Genomic DNA, 19,883 nt, shown 5'->3' with positions numbered 1-19,883 from the left:
TCAAATGTGGTCTTAGCCACTCTGAGCAATACAATGATCCGGGACAATTCTGAGGGACTTAGGCAAAGAATGCTATTTACCTCCAGAGAAAGCACTATTGGAGTCAGAATACAGAACAAAGCATACCATTTTTCAATTGTTTATTTGGATTTATGTTTTGGGGTTTTGATTTTATATCATTATTCACTTACAAAAATGAACAATGTGGAAATGTGTTTTGAGCGATAATACATGTATAACCCAGATCAAATTGCTTGCCAGCTCTGGGAGGGGGAAGGGAAGGGAGAGAAGAAGAGAAATTCAATCATATAACTTTGGAAAATTTGCATGGAAATTTATTAATACATGTTATTGGTTAAAGAAAAATTAAAAAAGAAAAAATGTTTTTTGGGGAAAAATGTAATTGGAAGAAAATATCTAAAAGAAAAACAAAAGTGCTTAGCACAGTGCTTGGCACATACTAGATGATAAATAAATGCTTATTCTCTCCCATTATCATCATCCTAGTATGGGCTATCATTAACCACCTACCTGGATAATTGCAATAACCTCTTTCTGAATCTATTGGTCTTAATTCTCTTTCTGCTCCAGTGTAGTCTTCATATTGATGCCAGAATAATCTTTTTTTGGTATTTAGATCTGGCCCTGTCATTCTTTTGTTCTAAAATCTTTGGTGGCTCCCTATTGCTGCCTGAATGAAGTTCAGACTCCTCTGCCTATAGTTCAAGGCCTTCTACAGCCTTGTGCCAGCTTACCCTTTTGTTTTAGCTCATTATACACTTTAAGCAAACTGGACACATAGTAGGCTCTTGTGCCTCATGTGCCTTTGTTCTCTTGCTACTTATGCCTAGAATGCCACCTCTCTACTTCTAGAATTCCTATCATTAACAACTTTCCCCATAGGATATCACATAGTCCTTTGCTTTGTAACTCTCCAAGGTACTTATTTGTTATGCGGTGTCGGCATTATGTTTTTGCATCTTATTCCTCTACTAAATTCTAAGTTCCTTAAGAATAGACACTATGTATCTCTTTAGCATCTAGTATAGAACTTGTTACACAGTAGGTGCTTAATAAATGTCTGTCGTATTATTGAGAAGTATCATGGTATAGTGGTAAAACCTGTAGAAATAAATAGCTGGACCCAGCATCTAGAGAGACTTTTGTATATCCTCCCTGTGTTAGATTTTCTGTATGACCTTTGGGCAAATTAATTTAACCTCTCTCAGCCTTGGTTTCTTAATTTTTAAAATGGGAATAAAAATGCTCATAGTACTAACCTTACAGAATTGTGAAACTCAAATGATATAATGTATGTAAAATACGTTTCAATTCTTAAAGCATTATATAAATGTCAACCACTACAATGCCCTACTCAGTAATAGCTATTTTCTATCTGAATGGGGAAAGGGAGCAAATTAATAATTTAAAGTCTCTTGGAAGAAAGACATCTTACAAATAATAAAGGCAAAATCACATTCAACTTAATTCATGAGAAAATGCATTCATGGTAAGTGCAAGTAATCTTGACCAGATGTAACTGTGATTGTGTTAAATGTAATTTAATATTTATTATGGATTTAGCCCAGAATACAAACAATGCTTTTAGTCAGTGTCAGGTTTAATGGGATATTTAATAAATGCCAATGGTAATTAATACTATATGAATGTGGAATGTCTGAGTACATTTCCCCCCCTATAATTATATGACAATGCTGAAGGACTATTATGTAAAGTATCTGAAGGAGAGAAGGATACCAAAGACTTGGGGAAAATCTCAGACCTTATTAATACCCCTCAAAAGATCAAAGATTACTGATTGGCAAACTGTTTACCCACAGTCCCAGAGGCTGAATCATACCTATACAAAATTTTTCTGATTGTCTTTATGCTTGAATCAAAGGCAGCCTCAATCGAACTATTAGTAAAGAACAAGCAAGATTTTGCAACAGTATTCAACACTGAACCATATCTTTACCATTTTGCAATTGGTTGAAAAATATAGAGAATCTAAGCGCATTGTGCTTATTGTTTGCTAATTATGAAAAAGCATTTGTTTCAGTAAAAGGCTTTTTTCCTACTAATCTCCCATTCATACTTCAAAATCATTCAAGATTTCTGAAAGGATAGCAATATAAATAGTCCTGTTCAAAGATCCTTTGGTTAGAAATGTGAGGTGAGGCATAAGAGAAGAAAATGCCCACTCACCAAAGGTGTTTGCTACTGTAACAGAGGATGTCCAGAGAAGAATCTAGAATGAAGGTTTCTCTTTGGATGAGAAATTTCCAAATGCTTCTATTTGTGGATGACACTGTGCTGGTTGCATCAAGCCCCAGAATAACTCAGAGTGTCTTGGAAGATAAATATATCAGCCTAAGATTGAGCTTTGGGGAACCCCTGAAGTTTTTAAGTGTTATATGAACGAAGATTTAGCAAAAGAGGTAGAGAAGGAACAGTCAGATAGGTAGGAGGGGAACCAGGAGAGAGCAATATAATGAGAACCTAGGGAGAAGAGAATATCAAGGAGGAGAGAAGCATTGATAGTGTCAAAGGCTGCAAAGAGACAAAGAAGGATATTTTTGTAAGTCTGTTGCATTTGGCAATTAAGAGATTATTAGTAATTTTGGAGGAAATCTGTTGAGTGATTACTTCTGTCTTTGCTGGCTCATCATTTGGGTCTTGCTCTCTAACTCTGGGTATGCCTCAAGGCCATATTTTCTCTCTCTCCTTCCCCTTCCTCACCTCTTTCTCTCTCTCCCTCTCTCAATAAACATACTTACCATATATATAAGCTTTTCCCAGCCCTAGTTACCCCAAGTTCCAGGTCCACCATTAATTGCCTACTAGACATTTTGAACTATATATCTCACAGGCAACTCAAACTCAGAATGTTCACAATGGAACTCATTATCTTTTTTTTTTTTGAAAAATTTTATTTAATTGATTTGGAATATTCTTCCATGGTTACGTGATTCATGTTCTTTCCTTCCCCTTCTCCCCCCCCCCCAACACCCCCATCCCTAGCCAATGAGTAATTCCACTGGGTTTTACATATGTCATTGATCAAGACCTATTTCCATATTATTAATATTTGCATTAGGGTGATCACTTAGAGTCTATATCCCTAATCATGTCCCCATTGAACCATGTGATCAAGCAGTTGATTTTCTTCTGTTTCTGCTCCCACAGTTCTTTCTCTGGATATGGATAGTTTTCTTTCTCATAAGTCCCTCAGAATTGTCCTGGATTATTGCATTGCTGTTAGTAGAGAAGTTCCATTATATTCTATTGTGCCACAGTGTATCCGTCTCTGTGTACAATGTTCTTCTGGCCCTGCTCCTTTCACTTTGCATCAATTCCTGGAGGTCTTTCCAGTTCACATGGAATTCCTCCAGTTCATTATTTCTTTTAGCGCAATAGTATTCCATCACCAACAGATACCACAATTTGTTCAGTCATTCCCCAATAGAAGAACAGCCCTTCATTTTCCAGTTTTTTGCCACCACAAAGAGTGTGGCTATAAATATTTTTGTGCAAGTCTTTTTCCTTATGATCTCTTTGGGGTATAAACCCAACAGTGGTCCTTTAAAGCCCTTTGGGCATAGTTCCAAATTGCCATCTAGAATGGTTCAATCAATTCACAACTCTACCAGCAATGTATTAATGTCCCAATTTTGCCAAATCCCCTCCAACATTTATTACTTTCTTTTGCTGTCATGTTAGCCAATCTGCTAGGTATGAGGTGGAACCTCAGAGTTGTTTTGATTTGAATTACTCTAATTGGCTTTTGTGCCTCTTGGTGGCAGGTGGCCTGCAGTTGTTGCTAGTAATAATTATGAAGGTGGACTCTTTCTTCACAAACTGTCCCCTCAGTGATGGCTATAGGACCTGAATCAAGGCAACCCAGTTTATGCTATTTTTAGGGCTCTTGGGTTCATTGTTCTTGGCTGTGGTGGTGATGGACTAATTTATTTGGCATATAATATGCCTCGCTCTATCAGAATATCTTCTAGCCTCTTATATATGGGTACTTAATAACTTTAGATTTATCCTCTTTTATTTTTGTATGTACTTGTCTTCCCTATTAGAATATAAGCTCATTTTGAGTAGGGATTATTCCATTTTTTGCACCTACATCTCTAGTACCTGGCACATAGAAGAAATGTAATAAGTACATGTTGACCGATAACATTTATTTAATTGAATTAGATGATCTCTGAGGTTCCTGGCAGCAATTTCTGTGACGCTGAGGGGTTGGATATATCTAAGGTCATTTCCAGCTCTGAGTGTCTATATTTCTACATTTGGAAAAGGAGCATGGTTTAGTGGGGTAGAATGTTAAACTTGAAAGACCAGGATTCCAGAAATCCCACTGCCAGGCATATATGCTAAGGAGGTCAAGGATAAAAGGAAAGTAGGTAGGTACCCACTGATTGGAAAATAGCTAAACAAACTGTGGTATATGAATGTAATAGAATGTTATTTTGCTTTAAGAACAATATGATGAATAGAGAAGCATGACTCATATATATGAACGAATAGAAAGAGAAATAAACAGAACCAGGAAAACAACACACATAATTATTGCAACAATGTAAATGGAATGATAGCAATAAAACAATTAAAACCAAATGCTGTGAAATTTTAATGGTTAAGCCTGTACCCAAAGAAGAGATATAAGAATGTACCTTCTCCACCTTCTTTACAAAAGATGGAGGATTTTGGGTGAAGAACGCTGCTGCATATAATAAAAGGCGTGGTTGATATGCTAGCAAATTTTGATGAACTATTGGCTTTTCCTCTCCCTTTTTCTTCTTTGTTTCCTCTATGAGGAAAGGGAAAGTGATATTTTGGGAAAGGTAGATGATGTGAAAAGAAATTGTATCAATTTTTTAAAATTCAAAGATATTTTATTTTTTCAATTATATGTAATAAAAATTTTCAGTATAATCTTTCCCAAAATTATAAGATGCAAACCATCTCCCTCCATTCCTTCCCTACCCCCACTCTGATACAGTAAACAATTTAGATATGTATTATCATGCAAAACAATTTTGGTCATTGTTGTAAGAGAATGTTCATACAAAACCAAAAGCCCAAAATAAAACTGTAAATAAACTTATATGACAGTATGCTTTGATCTGCATTCAACTCCAACAGTTCTTCCTCTGGAGGAGGATTGCATTCCCTTTCATAAGACCTTCAGAATTGTCCCAGATCTTTGAATTGCTGAGAGTGGCCAAATTTTTTTCCAGTTGATCATTGTATACAATATTGCTATTACTGTATACAATGTTCTCCTGGTTTTTCTTATTTCTCTCTGTCAGTCCACGAAGGTCTTTCCAGCTTTTTCTGAAATCATCCTGCTTATCATTTCTTATAGCACAATAGTATTCTATCACCAACATGTACCACAATTTGTTCAACCATTCCCCAATAGATGGGCATTCCCTCAATTCCAATTCTTTGCCACCACAAAAAGAGCTACTAAAATGTTTTTGTACCATAGGCCCTTTTCTCTTTTTTATGGTCTCTTTGGGATACAAATACAGTAGAGGTATTACAGAATCAAAGATTATGCACAATTTTATGACCCTTTGGGCATAGTTCCAAATCACCTTCCAGAATGGTATCAATTTTTAAAAAAGACTTGGGTTTAAATTCTGGTTCTGATACTTAGTAACTATATGCAAAACTCTGTGATCCTCAGATTCCTTCTTTGTAAAATACAGATAGAAAGTAACTCAAAAGGTTGTTGCAAGGCTCAAATGAAATGTTGAAATTATAGAGACAGTCAACAAAATTACCCTTCTTCCTTCTCAAGCCATAGTGGTATAGTAAAAAGGGCACTGGATTTGAAGTCAGAGGATTTGGATTCAAATCCTAGCTCTGGACCTCACTTTCCTCACTTGTAAATTGAGAAGGTCAAAATTCACAACTTGAGGAACTCCTCTTTAGCACTAAATCTATGAATTTATCCAGGTGAGGGACTCCTACTTAGAGCCTTTGATTAGGCCTCCTTGATTTGGCTGTCAATGATCACATCTATTAGAGGAAGTATAATCAAAGACTTTTTCATCTGTTAACTATGCTCAACTGCCCAGACTCATACAACCTGGGAACATTCTCTATACATATTTAACAAAGTACCCTTTACTGTTAAATACCATTAATCAGTGAATGAGATCTGGAGTCAGAAAGGACCTCTAGAATTTAGAATTTAAAAGTCAAAGAAACTGGGGTCTGGAGAGACTAGACGAATTGTTCGTTGAAACAGGCAAGAAGTGGGATTCTCTCCACATTCTTAGCTTTATAAATTTCCATCAACCTCATAAATAGACAAATAAAAATAAATAAGTAAAGTCTGGCTCTGTTAACCAAAGGAATGACTATGGGGAAGTCACTTCACCACGCTGGGCCTGTTCCCTCATCTTTAAAATGAGGATGCTGTACTGGATGGCCTCTGGGGCCACTCCCAGATCAAAGTGTAGAATCCTATGTAGGATCCTCTGAACAAAACAGGGCTAACCATTCCACTTTTCTCTCACACCGCCACCCTCAGCTCCCGACCACGATCTCAAACTCCCAGAGACCTAGCCTAACAAAGCCTGCTGGTACCGGAAGACTTGGTTGCTAAGGGTTTCATAATTTCCTGTACGTGCCCAGCGAGGGAGGCGGGGTTACGCCTCATTTCCGGGAGGGGAGGCGCGGCAGCGGGCCTTGAGATTTGGATAGGTGAGTTTTGGTCCTACAGTGGGGCTTAGAGCCGGTGCTGCAGGGCCAGGAAGCCCCGACTTCTGAGAGAAGAGGGAACGTTGTGGCAGCTTAACATTATCGCCTTGGGGTGAGGCCGAGGCCGGAGCGGGAGGCAGCTAAGCGGGCCGCGTCGGCCCGGGTCGGGTTTGGGGATGTTGGTCCGGGAAGCCAGGCCCAGGCTGGGCCTTGGATTAACGGGACGGAAACTTGGCATAGCACCTCCCCGAAAAGGAACTGCCAGCCCTGGGTTTGCCGCCGTTTTGGACATTTTCTTTGCCCTCGGTATCGGTATACTAGTGAATAATTTAAAGCCTCAGTTTCCTCCCCTGTAAAAGGAGATGGCGTGAGACTAGATGTTCTTAAAGGTTCCTTCCCGTGCCCAAATCCTGTTATCTCTAAGTCCTTTCCTCTGTCAGATCGCGTGTGTTCCAAAACCGTATGGAATGTTACTTATTATGGTGGGGATCGTGGAAGCTATCATATCCAACTTCTCTTACAAAGAAATAAACTGAGACTTCTAGAGGATTAGGTATTTGTTAATAAAAATATAAGTAACCAACAGTTATACTTTACATTTTGCAAAACAGAGTTATCATCTCATTTTATCCTTATGACAATTCTGGGACAGAGGGCATTTTACATATGAGGAAACTGGGGCAGACAGGTTGAGGGACTTGTCCAGGATCATACAGCTAATAATTGTCTTAATTGACTCTGGACTTGAACTCAAATCTTTCTGAATTAAAAGTCCAGTGTTTTCAGCCAGTTTCCTGATTCCACATGTTTTTTCCTTTATATCACACTGCTTCTATGTTCTATATTTAAGAGTATCTTCCATCTCTAAGTTTCTGTGTCCTAAGGCCCTCTTGAGTACTGATATGCCTCTAGTTCATTGGATCTATTATTGCAATTAGTGCTGCCAGACCCCAAGGTCTGGCAGCACTAATTGCAAAGGCTGAGATTAGAACCCAAGTGTGTCATTCTTGGATTGGACAATTACCTACATGATAATTTTTTAAAAAACTGTACAGAATGCAATAATTTTAAACATTATAATATATGCATTGAATAAACTTGTAATTATTACTGAAATTCACATTATTGTGGAAAGCAACTCCACTGGTAGATAACAACTCATCTGTATCTTAGTAGAAAAGTTTTAGGGGACATCTGGGTGGTTTAGTGGATTGAGAGCCAGGCCCAGAGATAGGTCCTGGCTTCAAATCTGGTCTCAGACTCTTCCTAGCTGTGCGACCCTGGGCAAGTCACTTAACCTCCATTGCCTAGCCCTTACCACTCTTCTGCCTTAGAACTAATACACAGTATTGATTCTAAGATGGAAGGTAAAGGTTTAAAAAAAAGTTTTAGTGAATTGCCTCTGAGAAACAAAGAAGTTAAGTTTCTTGCCAAAACTATTTTGCAGTAATAGCTTAGACATATTTACAAATTTTGAAAAATAGAAATGTCCAAAAGCAAAAGGACTACATTGAGAGACAAGAGAGAAAAGCTTTGTCTTTGACAACTTTTTTTTTGTTTTACTCAATTAGCACAAATGACTTTTGTTTGTTTCTAGAAATCCAACCCGTCTTCTAAAGAGCATCTACTGAAAATGTTTTTAAAAACGTGCTATAAATTCTAAGAGTTATAGACATTTTGGGACTTTCTTGGATTTTATGGTAATGACTTTAAAAAGTTGTCACTTGAATTCGACTGTCAACATTATCAACAAAATCCTGAACTATAAAATTCTATTTTCCAAACACAATTCGCTCTCCTTTTACTCTTTATTCCTCCTTACATAAACCAACTTCTCTGTACTAGCCACACTGATAGCCTGTCAAGAAGAAAAGAAAAAAATGTTATCCAAGATGGTAGATTTAACTATCTTGATAGAAGACCTTTTTTTTTAGGTTACAAAGTACGTTTCCTCCAACTAGCCCTGGTAAGCAGTCAGAGTTAGAGGTGGATAGGGAAAGTATTATTATATCCATTTTATAGCTGAAGAAATAGATTCAGTTTTCAAGTGAGTTGGCTAATATCATACAACTTATTAAGTGAAGGATTGAATCCAGAATATGACATATCATTCAGTTTTGTTACATGTTCCCTGAGCCAGTATGGGCATTATTTCTTAGAGGGTTATTGTTTCCAGAGTCAGTTATGTTGTGGAAAAGATCTGAAGATTTGAATGCCCCGCTGATCAAAATAACTCAGGTGTGACCTGATAAATAAAAATATTAATATGAATCTTAAGCTGCATTAAGACTGTTATGTTGTGTTAGATGGATACTTGATAGTCCTTCTACATCCTGCCCTTAAATATTCTGGAGAAGAGAAGACAATGGGTGGGGAGGGGGCCATGTTAACCATTTTCCTGTGTTTGAAAGATTGTCTTGTAACCAAGGGATGTATTGATTCTGTTTGGCTTCACAGAATAGAAATAGGAACATTGGATAGAATTTGAAAAGTTGATAGTAATTAGAACTTTCTAAAAGTGAAATGGACTACCTTTGGAAACAAAAGTTCTTCAAATGAAGGTTAAAAGGTCATTTGAGAATATAGAATAGTTGACACAATGGATAGAATGCTAGACTTGGATTCAGAAAGACCTAAGTTCAAATTCACCTTTAAATACTTAGTGGCAGTATAATTCTGGCTCTGCCTTAATTTTCTCCCCTTTAAAATGGAGATAATAATGACACTTAACCTCCCACATTTGTGAGGATGGATTACATATATGAAATGCTATGCAAATCAGGTTTTACATAAATACCTAGCTATTATAAAAGAAATTTATCTTCATAGTTAAGTGGACTTAGATGGCCTTAGAGGACCTTCCAACTATGAAATGTTGGGCTTGTTTGGGATCCCTTCATTGATTCCTCTTCTCACCACCATAAAGATGTCTTAAGTTATATTCTCCCACATCCAAAGCTTCATTTACCATATGAGAGGTTGTTATATATAGTGTTACTGGAAAGAGTAAGTACCAAAATTGGAGCCAGGAAAGACCCAAATTTGAATCTGAATTCTGATTACTTCCTGGTTGTGTGGCCTTGGCAAATTCACTGAATTACTCATGAGTCTCATTTTCTTCATTTGAAAATGGAGATAATATTTGCAGTTAACCCTACACAGTTGATATAAGGAAGTGCTTTGTTTTGAAAGTATGAATTGTTGTTATTATCACCTCTATAGATGACTCTCAGATCTATACAGTGTCCCCAAAAGTCCTAAGTTTGATAGCTTAAAACTACAGTAAGACTTTTCTAATACCAGTTCCAGTCCTTCATTTACAACTTTCTCATGGACATATCTGCTGAAATATCTTGGCAGTTCCTCAAATTCAACATGTCTAAAGCTGAATCTAATTATCTGTCTCCCAGAACTAATTCCTCTTGACTTCCCTATTCTTGTCAGTGGTACCACTTTCACACAGTTATCTAGGCTTGAAAACTTGGTGCTATCTGTATAACTGATTCTTCTATAATATGTTATCATGTGATCCTATTTTAATACCTAAAGCATTCATGATATCTTTGGTGTAAGTACTTTATCAAATAATATTTCACATCTGTGTAGTTTCTTTGTACTTAGATTGTTAAGCTCCATAAGGGCAGGGACCACATCTTAATTGTCATTGTTTCTCTCCTAGAACCTATTCAGTGCTTTTCATAAAACAAATTGAGTGAATGAATGGTGTGCTTGTTTTTAAAAAAAATCAGTTTTTTCACCTTTCACTCACACACACTGTTGTAAAAAAGACTGCAAAGTTGTTAAGCCAAAGGATAAAGTACCCAGTTGTTCTGTTGTGAGATATTCACAGTTATGTTTATTTGTTATCTAAATGCCTTGGAGGTAGTAACATTTTATTCCTTTTAGTAGGAAATGACTTTGTTGAAACTTGTTTTTCTTTAGGAATTCTCACTTTGTGAGTGATACAAAAGAAGACTTAAGAACTGCTTTGGGCATGGCTGCTGAGCTGAACTTCTCTCCTCCTGAGGTCCCAGAGCCTACTTTCCTAGAGAACCTTCTTCGTTATGGACTATTTTTGGGAGCTATCTTCCAGCTTATCTGTGTATTGGCCATAATATTTCCAGTTTCAAAGTCTCATGATGGGGTAAGTCTTTCTTTTTTCTTTGTATCAGCTCCTTAAAGACAGGGATGGTAGTTCGCATCTTTCAGATGCCTACTATAGAGTTATTATGGATGTTGACCATGAATATGAATAATTCTTGAATGTCCTAGTTTGTTACTATGTTGTTATAAAAGGCATGTAGTTGTGGAGAGAGCCCTGAGTTTCACCACTTACTAGCCATGTAACACTTTAGTCAGATCCCTTCACCACTGTGAGCCTCAGTATTCATATTTGTAAAACGAGGAGTGATAATATTTGTATAGTATGTACCTGAGTTATTATTAGGAAAGAACTTTGTAGAAACTGAAGGGATTGTTGGTATAGTTTTTCATTTTCCTGTATATTCATTTGGGAAAGAAGTAGATCTTCAATAATCATGCCTGGGAGCATCCATAGTATATCAGGTCTCATCCTGCTTTGTTCTCACAAATACTATATGTTATTGAATGTTAAAAATAATTCAGTAAATGTTTACTAAGTGTCTGTTCCATGTAAAGCACAATACCACTATTTTTATTGTTCTTATTAATGGTTTGAATTCTCATGAGAGCTCCAAGGGAGCAAGGTGATTAATATTCTTGTTTGGTAGGCAGAGAAATGAAAACTAAGAGAGTGAGGAAGAGATGAGAAGAAAGGGTTAACAACTTGGGAGGGATAACTTACATGCTGAATGTCAAAATACAAAAAGATTTTCACAAGCTAGAACATTTGGCCAAAATTTTTTTTTAAACCCTTAACTTCTATGTATTGGCTCTTAGGTGGAAGAGTGGTAAGGATGGGCAATGGGGGTCAAGTGACTTGCCCAGGGTCACACAGCTGAGAGGTGTCTGAGGCTGGATTTGAACCTAGGACCTCCCGTCTCTAGGCCTGACTCTCAATCCACTGAGCTACCCAGCTGCCCGTTGGCCAAATTTTAAAAGATAAAAGTTCATAGGAAGAAATGTAGAGTATTACACTTGCATTCAAAAAAATCAACTTCATGAGTAGAAAGTATGACTAGATAACACTTTGCATAAGATCTGGGGGCTTTCATGGATTGAAAATTCAATATGAGTCAAATATACCAGCTAAAAAACCTGAACCTAATGTATTCTCATACTTCATTGAGAGGGATAGCTTCCAAAAACAAGCAGGTCATAGCATCAGATCATATCTTGAATATTATATTGCATAAACAGATGAAAAAATGTTCTAAATCCCTCTTGATTAAAGAAATACAAATGAACAACTCTTGAGGTACTACCTCACACCTATCATATTGGTCAATATGACAAAAAAGTGATAAATGTTGGAGGGGATGTGGCAAAATTGAGACACTAATGCATTCCTGGTGGAGTTGTGAACTGATCCACCCTTCTGGAGGGCAATTTGGAATTAAGCCCAAAGGGCTATAAAAGAATGCATACCCTCTGATCCAGTAATACCACTACTTCGTCTATATCCTAAAGAGATTTTTTAAAAATGGGAAAGGACCTGTTTGTACAAAAATATTTATAGCAGCTCTTTTTGTCGTGGCAAAGAACTGGATACTAAAAAGATGTCCCTCAATTGGGGAATGACTAAACAAATTGTGGTAATATGATGGTGATGGAATACTATTGTGCTATAAGGAATGAAGAACAGGATGATTTCAGAAAGAGCTGAGAAGATCTACATGAACTGATGCAGAGCAAAATAAGCAAAATCAGAGAACATACAGTAACAGCAATATTGTGGAATGATCAATTGTGATAGACTTTGCTACTCTCAGCAATGAAATGATCCAGAACAATTCTGAGGGACTTATGAAAAGAATACTATCTACCTCCAGAGAAATAACTGTTGGAGTAGGAATGCAGCTGAAAGCATATGATTTATCACTTGTTTTGTGGGTATATGTTTTAGGGTTTTAGTTTTACAAGATTATCACAAAAATGAATAATATGGAAATATGTTTTGCATGATAATACATATATAACTCAGATTGAATTGCTTGTCAACTCCAGGACTGGGTGGAGGAAGAAGGGAGAGAGATAACTTAGATCATATAACTTTAGGAAATTCATGTAGAAATTTGTTAAGTTAAAAAATAATAACAAAAAGTGCTAAAAATAAAATTACTGTAAAAATTTTTTTGGAAAGATTTAATAATTGTGATCAACACAGTGGAATCAACCACAGTTCCAAAGGACTTATGAAACATATAAAGAGATGTTAGACTCAGTGAAGACTGAAGCCTGCGCACATGCCCGCACACACTGATACATGTGCTAATACAGGAATTTGTTTTGCTTGACTACACATATTTGTAGCTATTTTGTTTTTCTTACTTAATGGGTAAAGAAAGGGGCAGTAGGAAGAAGAGAATTTGGAACTGTAAGAAATAAATTAATATAAAAAGATAGCTTTAAAAATATTATGGTTTTTATAGATTTATTAGTAGCCAATTGAAAATGAAGCCTCGTGCCATTCTGGCTTAGTCAGTTTAAAAGGCCTGCCATTACCTGCTGCCACCATGCTGGATCAGGAGCAAAAAAGAGAGAGCAAGTCCAATCACTCAATTTTATCCTCCTGTCTATGTCATCATGTAACGACAGAGAGCCAGTGGGCTCATGGGAAATGTAGTTCAAGGACCCCAAGATTTCCAATAACACATTCCCCCCCTGAGCCAAGGAAGACTGGTCTCCCTGAAGGCTCTTGTAAACATAACCAACTTTTAAATTACAGTAATTTGGGGATAAAAAGAAAAGAGGACAAAACCAATGATTCTATGATTGCTAGGTGCATTGACAAAAAGCCAATTAGGGGGCGGTCCTCTTTGCCTTAAGAGTGTACATTCAAAACAAATGCATTCAACCCCCCACAGTTCAATCAGTTGTACCCCAAAGTTCACTGTGGATCTTTTTGATGCAGTGTAGGTTCTCTGCAGGCATCTTCGTGGTGCCTTCTCCAAATAGGTTCATTGTCTGGGTTCTGGGGAGGTAGCAAATTTCTTATCCTGAAATTACTCTCAAAAGAATTTAAACTTTACATTATAGATTATAATACATACATACCTCCCTGAGGAGAATTATAACACATTCTCCCCTGAAGAGGGTAAAGACAAACACCCAGATCAGCTAAGGATGCATGGCTGAGTTATGGGGGTATATGAGTCAATTATCAAAAGAAATCCAAAAACACCAAACTAAGAAAAAAAGAGAAAAAAATAACTTGTGGATGAAATATAAAATGTCAAAGTCTTATGTGCAAAAATGTAAGTAAAGGAAAAATAAACTTATAACAGGTCCTTGAATCAAGGTCCAATTAAAGTGATTTAAGTAATTGTGCACTTATCCATTTAGTAGCCATGATACAGAAAGTTGCCACACTTATAAGAGAAAGAAAAAGGGACTAGAATTTTGTGTGAAAGGGAAGTGTCATTCCCTAGTCTGATTTGCCTTCACTCTCAGGGATAGGGAGAGCCAGGATGATGGCCAACCTTCGGTACTTGATTAGGATGTGGCTCAGAGAAGGCTGACCTCTAACATATGTCAGATCCTGACTTGGGTCTTTAATTGGAATTTTGAAAATTGATTCCTGGCAACCAAAACTCTTAAATATCCAGTCCAACCATAATTTTACCCTTTACAGAACTAAAAATAAAATGTTTTTTAAAAAAAGGAATTAATGGTAGGGAAGGTTGGAAATAAGCTCTAGTACCTATCCTTCAAGATCACTGAAACTTCCTTGATCGTGTCAGCCTAAAGTGATCTTTTTTCCTCTTGATTCTATAGCAGTTATTGTCTGTACAGCTATTCATGCTCTATCTCTGATAGTTTTTCTACCATAATCTAAAATTGTTACTTAGTTTTTTATATCTTACCTTTCCAATTAGACTGTAAATTTCTTGAGGAAAGGGGGCACTTTTTTGTATCCTTCACAACAAGTAGCACAAGAGTTTTTAACTTTTTTGGATTTTGGACCCTTTGGCAGACTGATGAAGTCCTTGGACCCCTTCTCAGGATAATATTCTTAAATAATTGAAGAAAATGCCAAGTTTCATTTAAAAATTAGTGAAAATAAATATAAATTTTTTTCATCCAAGTTCATGGACCCCTTAAAAATCTATCCTCAGTCACTGTTTGGATCCATGGACCCCAGGTTAGGAACGTCTTAATGTGCATAATAGGTTCTTAAGAGTTTGTTGTTTCTATTGCTATATTTTCATCCCTTGCAGGAAAATTTCACTAGAATTTAAGAGAAGAATGACACTTTTTGGTTAGATATCTGAATATAAATAGCTGCTACTCAAGTGAATCCTTCAAGGTAAAGGACCCACAAAATTACAGGGCATCACAGAAATTATGAGAATGTTTCTAGGGTCAATGGTATTTGGAAAATTGTGTGTGGCATCTAGAATTGTTTCTTATGACTAGTGACTTAGAGGTTGAAGCATAAACTGAGAGCAAGTGGAATGTGGGCATAGATCATGTAGTTAATTCAAATCAGCTATCAGAATTGGAATTAAGACACTTGTGCTCCTTTTTATCCTTAATATTATGTGGACATGTTTATGTACACAGGCATACATTTGTGCCCTGCTTACATTTTACACACATATTCTCTACACTGTTAGAAAAGCCAAGAACAAGATAGTTAATTTACAAGATGATAAACAAGAACGACTATCCCATGGTCAAGAAAGTGATAGTACCAGTGTCAGTCTGCATGGAATTCCAGAAAATTCTGGCTCCAGTCATAAAGAAGCTCTTAACTTTGTCAAGTCATCTAATTTTGAGTATGAGAAGGCAGCAGTGGTTTACCCAAGGTTGCAAGTTCTTCCTCCTGAATAACAGACCAGGTTGCTTCATTCCCATGAGAATGCTGGCACAATTCTGCAGGTTCTTCCTGCATAGATTACAACATTTAGAAAGTGAATCAGGTCTTATTTTAATTTAATTTTTTTTCTGGGAAATTTCATTTAATTAATTAATTTAGAGTATTTTTCCATGGTTACATGATTCATGTTCTTTCCCTTCCCTCCCTCCTCCCCTCTCCCATAGCTGATGTGCAGTTCCACTGGGTTTTACATGTGTCATTGCAGATGTTATTTTTTAAAAGTCATGCAGGTACAGATAAGTTCTAGCAGGTCACAAAGCTTTAGTTTTAGGGCAGCTATATAATAGTGAATGCCAGACCTGAAATCAGGAGGTCTTAGGTTCAAATTTGGCTTTAGAAACATCCTAGCTATGTGACCCTGGCAAGTCATTTAACCCCAATTGCCTAGCCCTTAATGCTCTTCTGCTTTAGAAATGATACATAGTATTAATTCTAAGATAGAAGTTAAAGGTATAGAAAAAAATTAGTTAAAAAGAAACTCAAAGCTATAATTTTCAAGTTTTAGAAACGCTTGAACTCAGCTTCTCTATTCAGAAATCAACTGTTGGGGTAGCTGGGTGGCTCAGTGGATTGAGAGCCAGGCCCAAATACTAGAGGTCCTAGGTTCAAATATGACCTCAGATACTTTCTAGCTGAATGACCCTGGGCAAGTCACTTAACTCCCATTGCCTAGCCTGGCGATGGCAAACCTGTGACATGTATGTCAGCATTGATACACGTAGCCATTTTTAATGACACACAGCCACATACAGAGAAGTATGGGGCAGCATGCTGAGGATGAAACATTTGCTGTAGTGTAGTATAGACATTCTGTGCATATAGGTGACAATTCTACCTATATTCATTTACCTATTTTGGTTTATTAAATACAGTTATATGTACAATTATACATTTTTGTTATTTAAACTATGAAGATCATGAAATTATCATTTTTTCTCAAAGTGACACACCACCTGAGTCATGCTTGGTTTTTTGGCGAATTTTGACACAGCAAGCTCAAAAGGTTGCTCATCACTGGCCTAGCCCTTACTCTCTTCTGCCTTGGAATCAATACACAGTATTGATTTTAAGACAGAAGGTAAGGATTAAAAAAAAAGTCAACTATAGGGCCAGCATGCATTATAAATAACTTTTTTCATGAATTTTTCTGGAAAGCAGGGTAGTCTGTACATTTTCAGTTGCCTCCATAAACATTTTTCAATCTGAAGGTCTATTGTTGTGGAACCACTTTTGCAAAGTTTTAGGAACCAATTCTATATAGTAGAACACATGCATAGTCTGCTTCTTTTCTCTGCCTCTCTTTGGGTCAGTTACCACATGGCAATAATACAAATCCATAGCTCTAGTTCAGAGAACCAGTTTGGACAGTGGTCGGACATGGCTGGTGAGACAGGGAACAAGTAGCAGAAATGTAGTGGAAAAACATTAAACCTCAGAATACCTTAATTCAAGTCCTGGTCTTGCTACCTTAGGTCAGTTACTTTCTTAGGTAGGCAGATCTTAGTTTCCCTATTCTGAAACAGAAGGTTGGTGTCCTCTGAGATGTTTCCAAGTCTAGGATTTAGCTACAAAGTAATCTTTTTTTTTTTTTTTAAAAACTTATTTTATGGCTTAGTATTTGTTCTAAGAAAGAAGAGCAGCAAGGTTTAGGCAATTGGTGTTAAATGACTTGGTCAGCTAGGAAGTGTCTGAGTCCAGATTTGAATCCAGGTCTAGTCACTGTGCTCCCTAGCTGCCCTTTAAAAGAATCTTTAAAAAACAAAAACAAAAACAAAACAATCCTATTTATTGTTAACTTTTTTTTTTTACATTTTAAGTTCCAAATTCTCTCTCCAGTTTCTTCCCCCATCCACTGATATAATTTATATACACCACAAAGGAATCTTTAGCCATATGGCAATTTCTTTATGTTGTGGGGCAAGGGAAAGAACAGTTAAGAATAAGGAATAGGAGGCTATCGAGACAACAAAGGCCCCAGTATAACTGGGGTAGTATGTCCATGCCTTTTCTTCATCCATAATTAAAAGCTACAAAAATTCTAATTTTCATATTGGGAATTTCCAACATTAAATTTTTCTATTTTTAAAAGAAATAATTTTTGTCATTTTTCTTTATATATCATAGTTATTGTGAGGAAAAGTTTTCTCTTTCCTTTTCCAGATTGAGCAAAAACAATTAAGCAAAAATACTTGATATGGTAACAGACTGACTCTGACTACACAAATACACTGCACAAGTCGTGGAAACCATTCTGTTCTCTGCTTGAATTCTGCATACCTTCTGCTTCAAGTTAACCTCCTTTAGATTGGCTTAATTGCACAAATTCCAAACGTAATTGATCAATAAAATCCTGTTTCTTTCTCTTCTCTCCATTGAAGGAAGGGGGACATTTTGAACCAAGAAAGTTTGAGGTGACCAAGAAGCCAAAGGGACCTGCTCCTTCTCAAAGCAAAAAGTCCAAGAAAGAAACCAAGAAGAAGAGATAGGTAGAATCTGCCAAACATGACACGTGTATGTCTGCTCTACTTCTTTCTTCAGAATCAAGTATTCATAAAGACAAACGATTGCAGGAAAATCAAATCTTCATAAAAACATTTGTCTGGCATCATCTTCCTTACAGAATCTGAGATGGAAGAGACTTCGGGGTCATATAATCTATTCTCTATCCGAATAGGAATTCTTTGAACAGCCTCCCTGATGAATGAACCAGCCACACCTCTGCTTGAAGACCTCCAGGGATGGGAAGTCCTACCTCTTGAGGCAATCCATTCCACTTTGGGATAGCTCACTAACTGTAGGAAGGTTTTCCTAACATTGAGCCAAAATCCACCTCTCTGAAACTTTCGACCTAGTCCTTCAGTGACTAGGAAATTGAGGTGACTTTATTGGAACATGGGTGCCTTTTAATCACAGAGGGCCATATAAGCATGAGCATTTTATAGGCCATAGGTGGCCAAGTTACTTTCCCAAAAGCCCTCTCTTCAAATCTTGTTCAGTCATGGCTTCTGAAGCACAACCTTCAGGAAGGAAAATGTGAATTATGGCACTACAGTGACATTTGACTTTAGGAAAAAATGACAGCAGAATAATGAGCACATTATACAAGCAAAGGCCATCTATATTGGGGTACTTGGTTTAAACAATCATGTTAAGATAACTGAGTTGTTTCTTACTATTTAATCATTTAAACTAATTTTTATTATAACATGTATGTACACTACCACTTCAGGATCTGGGCAAGGTTTCCCTCCTAATAAGCTTTTGTCTTACTTTTAAAAAGTGTTAGGGCCTTTCTTTGTAAGAATGATGTCAACCACAATATTAGTAATTAGAGAAATTTAGGAAGTTGAGTCTGAGAGGTTGCCTGAAGGACAGGCAGCTTTATCCCATGGTGAAAATGGTTTTCAAATTCTGTACCAAAAATATTAATCATCTTTCTCCTTTTCCTAATAAAGCATTTTTAAGTATTTCCTCTTATTTTCCCTCAGGAGTAGAAAGGATTTCACTAAGTGAATATATTTTCCATGTAGAAATTGGCCTTGGTCTCAACTTCTATAACGTTTTAGAGTGTACATTTTGTTTCCCCGCTGCTACTTCCCTGACTCCCAAATCTTTTAGCCCTAGCTTAAGGAGAAAAGACTGGGGAATGGGCATGAGAGAAGATTAATAAACTACAGTGCATGATCAACCTCTTCTATTGTCTGCTGGTGTGTGATAGTGGGAGTTTCTGGTGGAAAGGGGCAGTATGGTTATCATGGTGTAACAGAGTATTGGATGTGAAGCCAAAAGCCTGGCTGTGGTCACACTACCTGTGTTCTTGGGTGAATCACTTTACCTCTAACCTCATATTCCTTCCAACTCTAAATCCAATGAATTTTGAGTCTTGATTCTATGAGTAAAAGGAGTGATGATATAAGAATACTGGGGTAAGACTGATGACACTGCAGGGCAATATGATAGCCCTAATGTCTCAGAGACTCAGTAGAGACAGATTTAGCTGTTAAATATGCCAGGCATTAAAATACTGGGGATAGTCTCAAGAACACTAGGCAAGGGGGCAGGTAGGTATCTCAGTGGTTTGAGAGCCAGACCTAAAGACAGGAAGTTCTAGGTTCAAATCTGGCCTCAG

The 19,883-nt window shown here is 37.0% G+C and overlaps 1 protein-coding gene across 1 annotated transcript; it reads left to right on the top strand.

Annotated features, from left to right (window-relative positions):
- The first annotated feature begins 6,704 nt into the window (after positions 1 to 6,704).
- On the top strand, positions 6,705 to 19,446 carry MANBAL (mannosidase beta like). The gene is made up of 3 exons (XM_044661567.1): positions 6,705 to 6,735; positions 10,675 to 10,876; positions 18,133 to 19,446. Exons 2-3 carry the CDS (start codon positions 10,727 to 10,729, stop codon positions 18,238 to 18,240), a joined length of 258 nt encoding a protein of 85 aa, XP_044517502.1. The 5' UTR covers positions 6,705 to 6,735; positions 10,675 to 10,726; the 3' UTR covers positions 18,241 to 19,446.
- Positions 19,447 to 19,883: the final 437 nt, after the last annotated feature.

This window comes from Gracilinanus agilis, chromosome 2, assembly GCF_016433145.1.
Source record: "Gracilinanus agilis isolate LMUSP501 chromosome 2, AgileGrace, whole genome shotgun sequence".
In the NCBI taxonomy this organism is placed as follows: Eukaryota; Metazoa; Chordata; class Mammalia; order Didelphimorphia; family Didelphidae; genus Gracilinanus; species Gracilinanus agilis.
The sequence above is the reverse complement of the archived record's forward strand: the minus strand, read 5'-3'. Positions and strand labels throughout refer to the sequence as shown.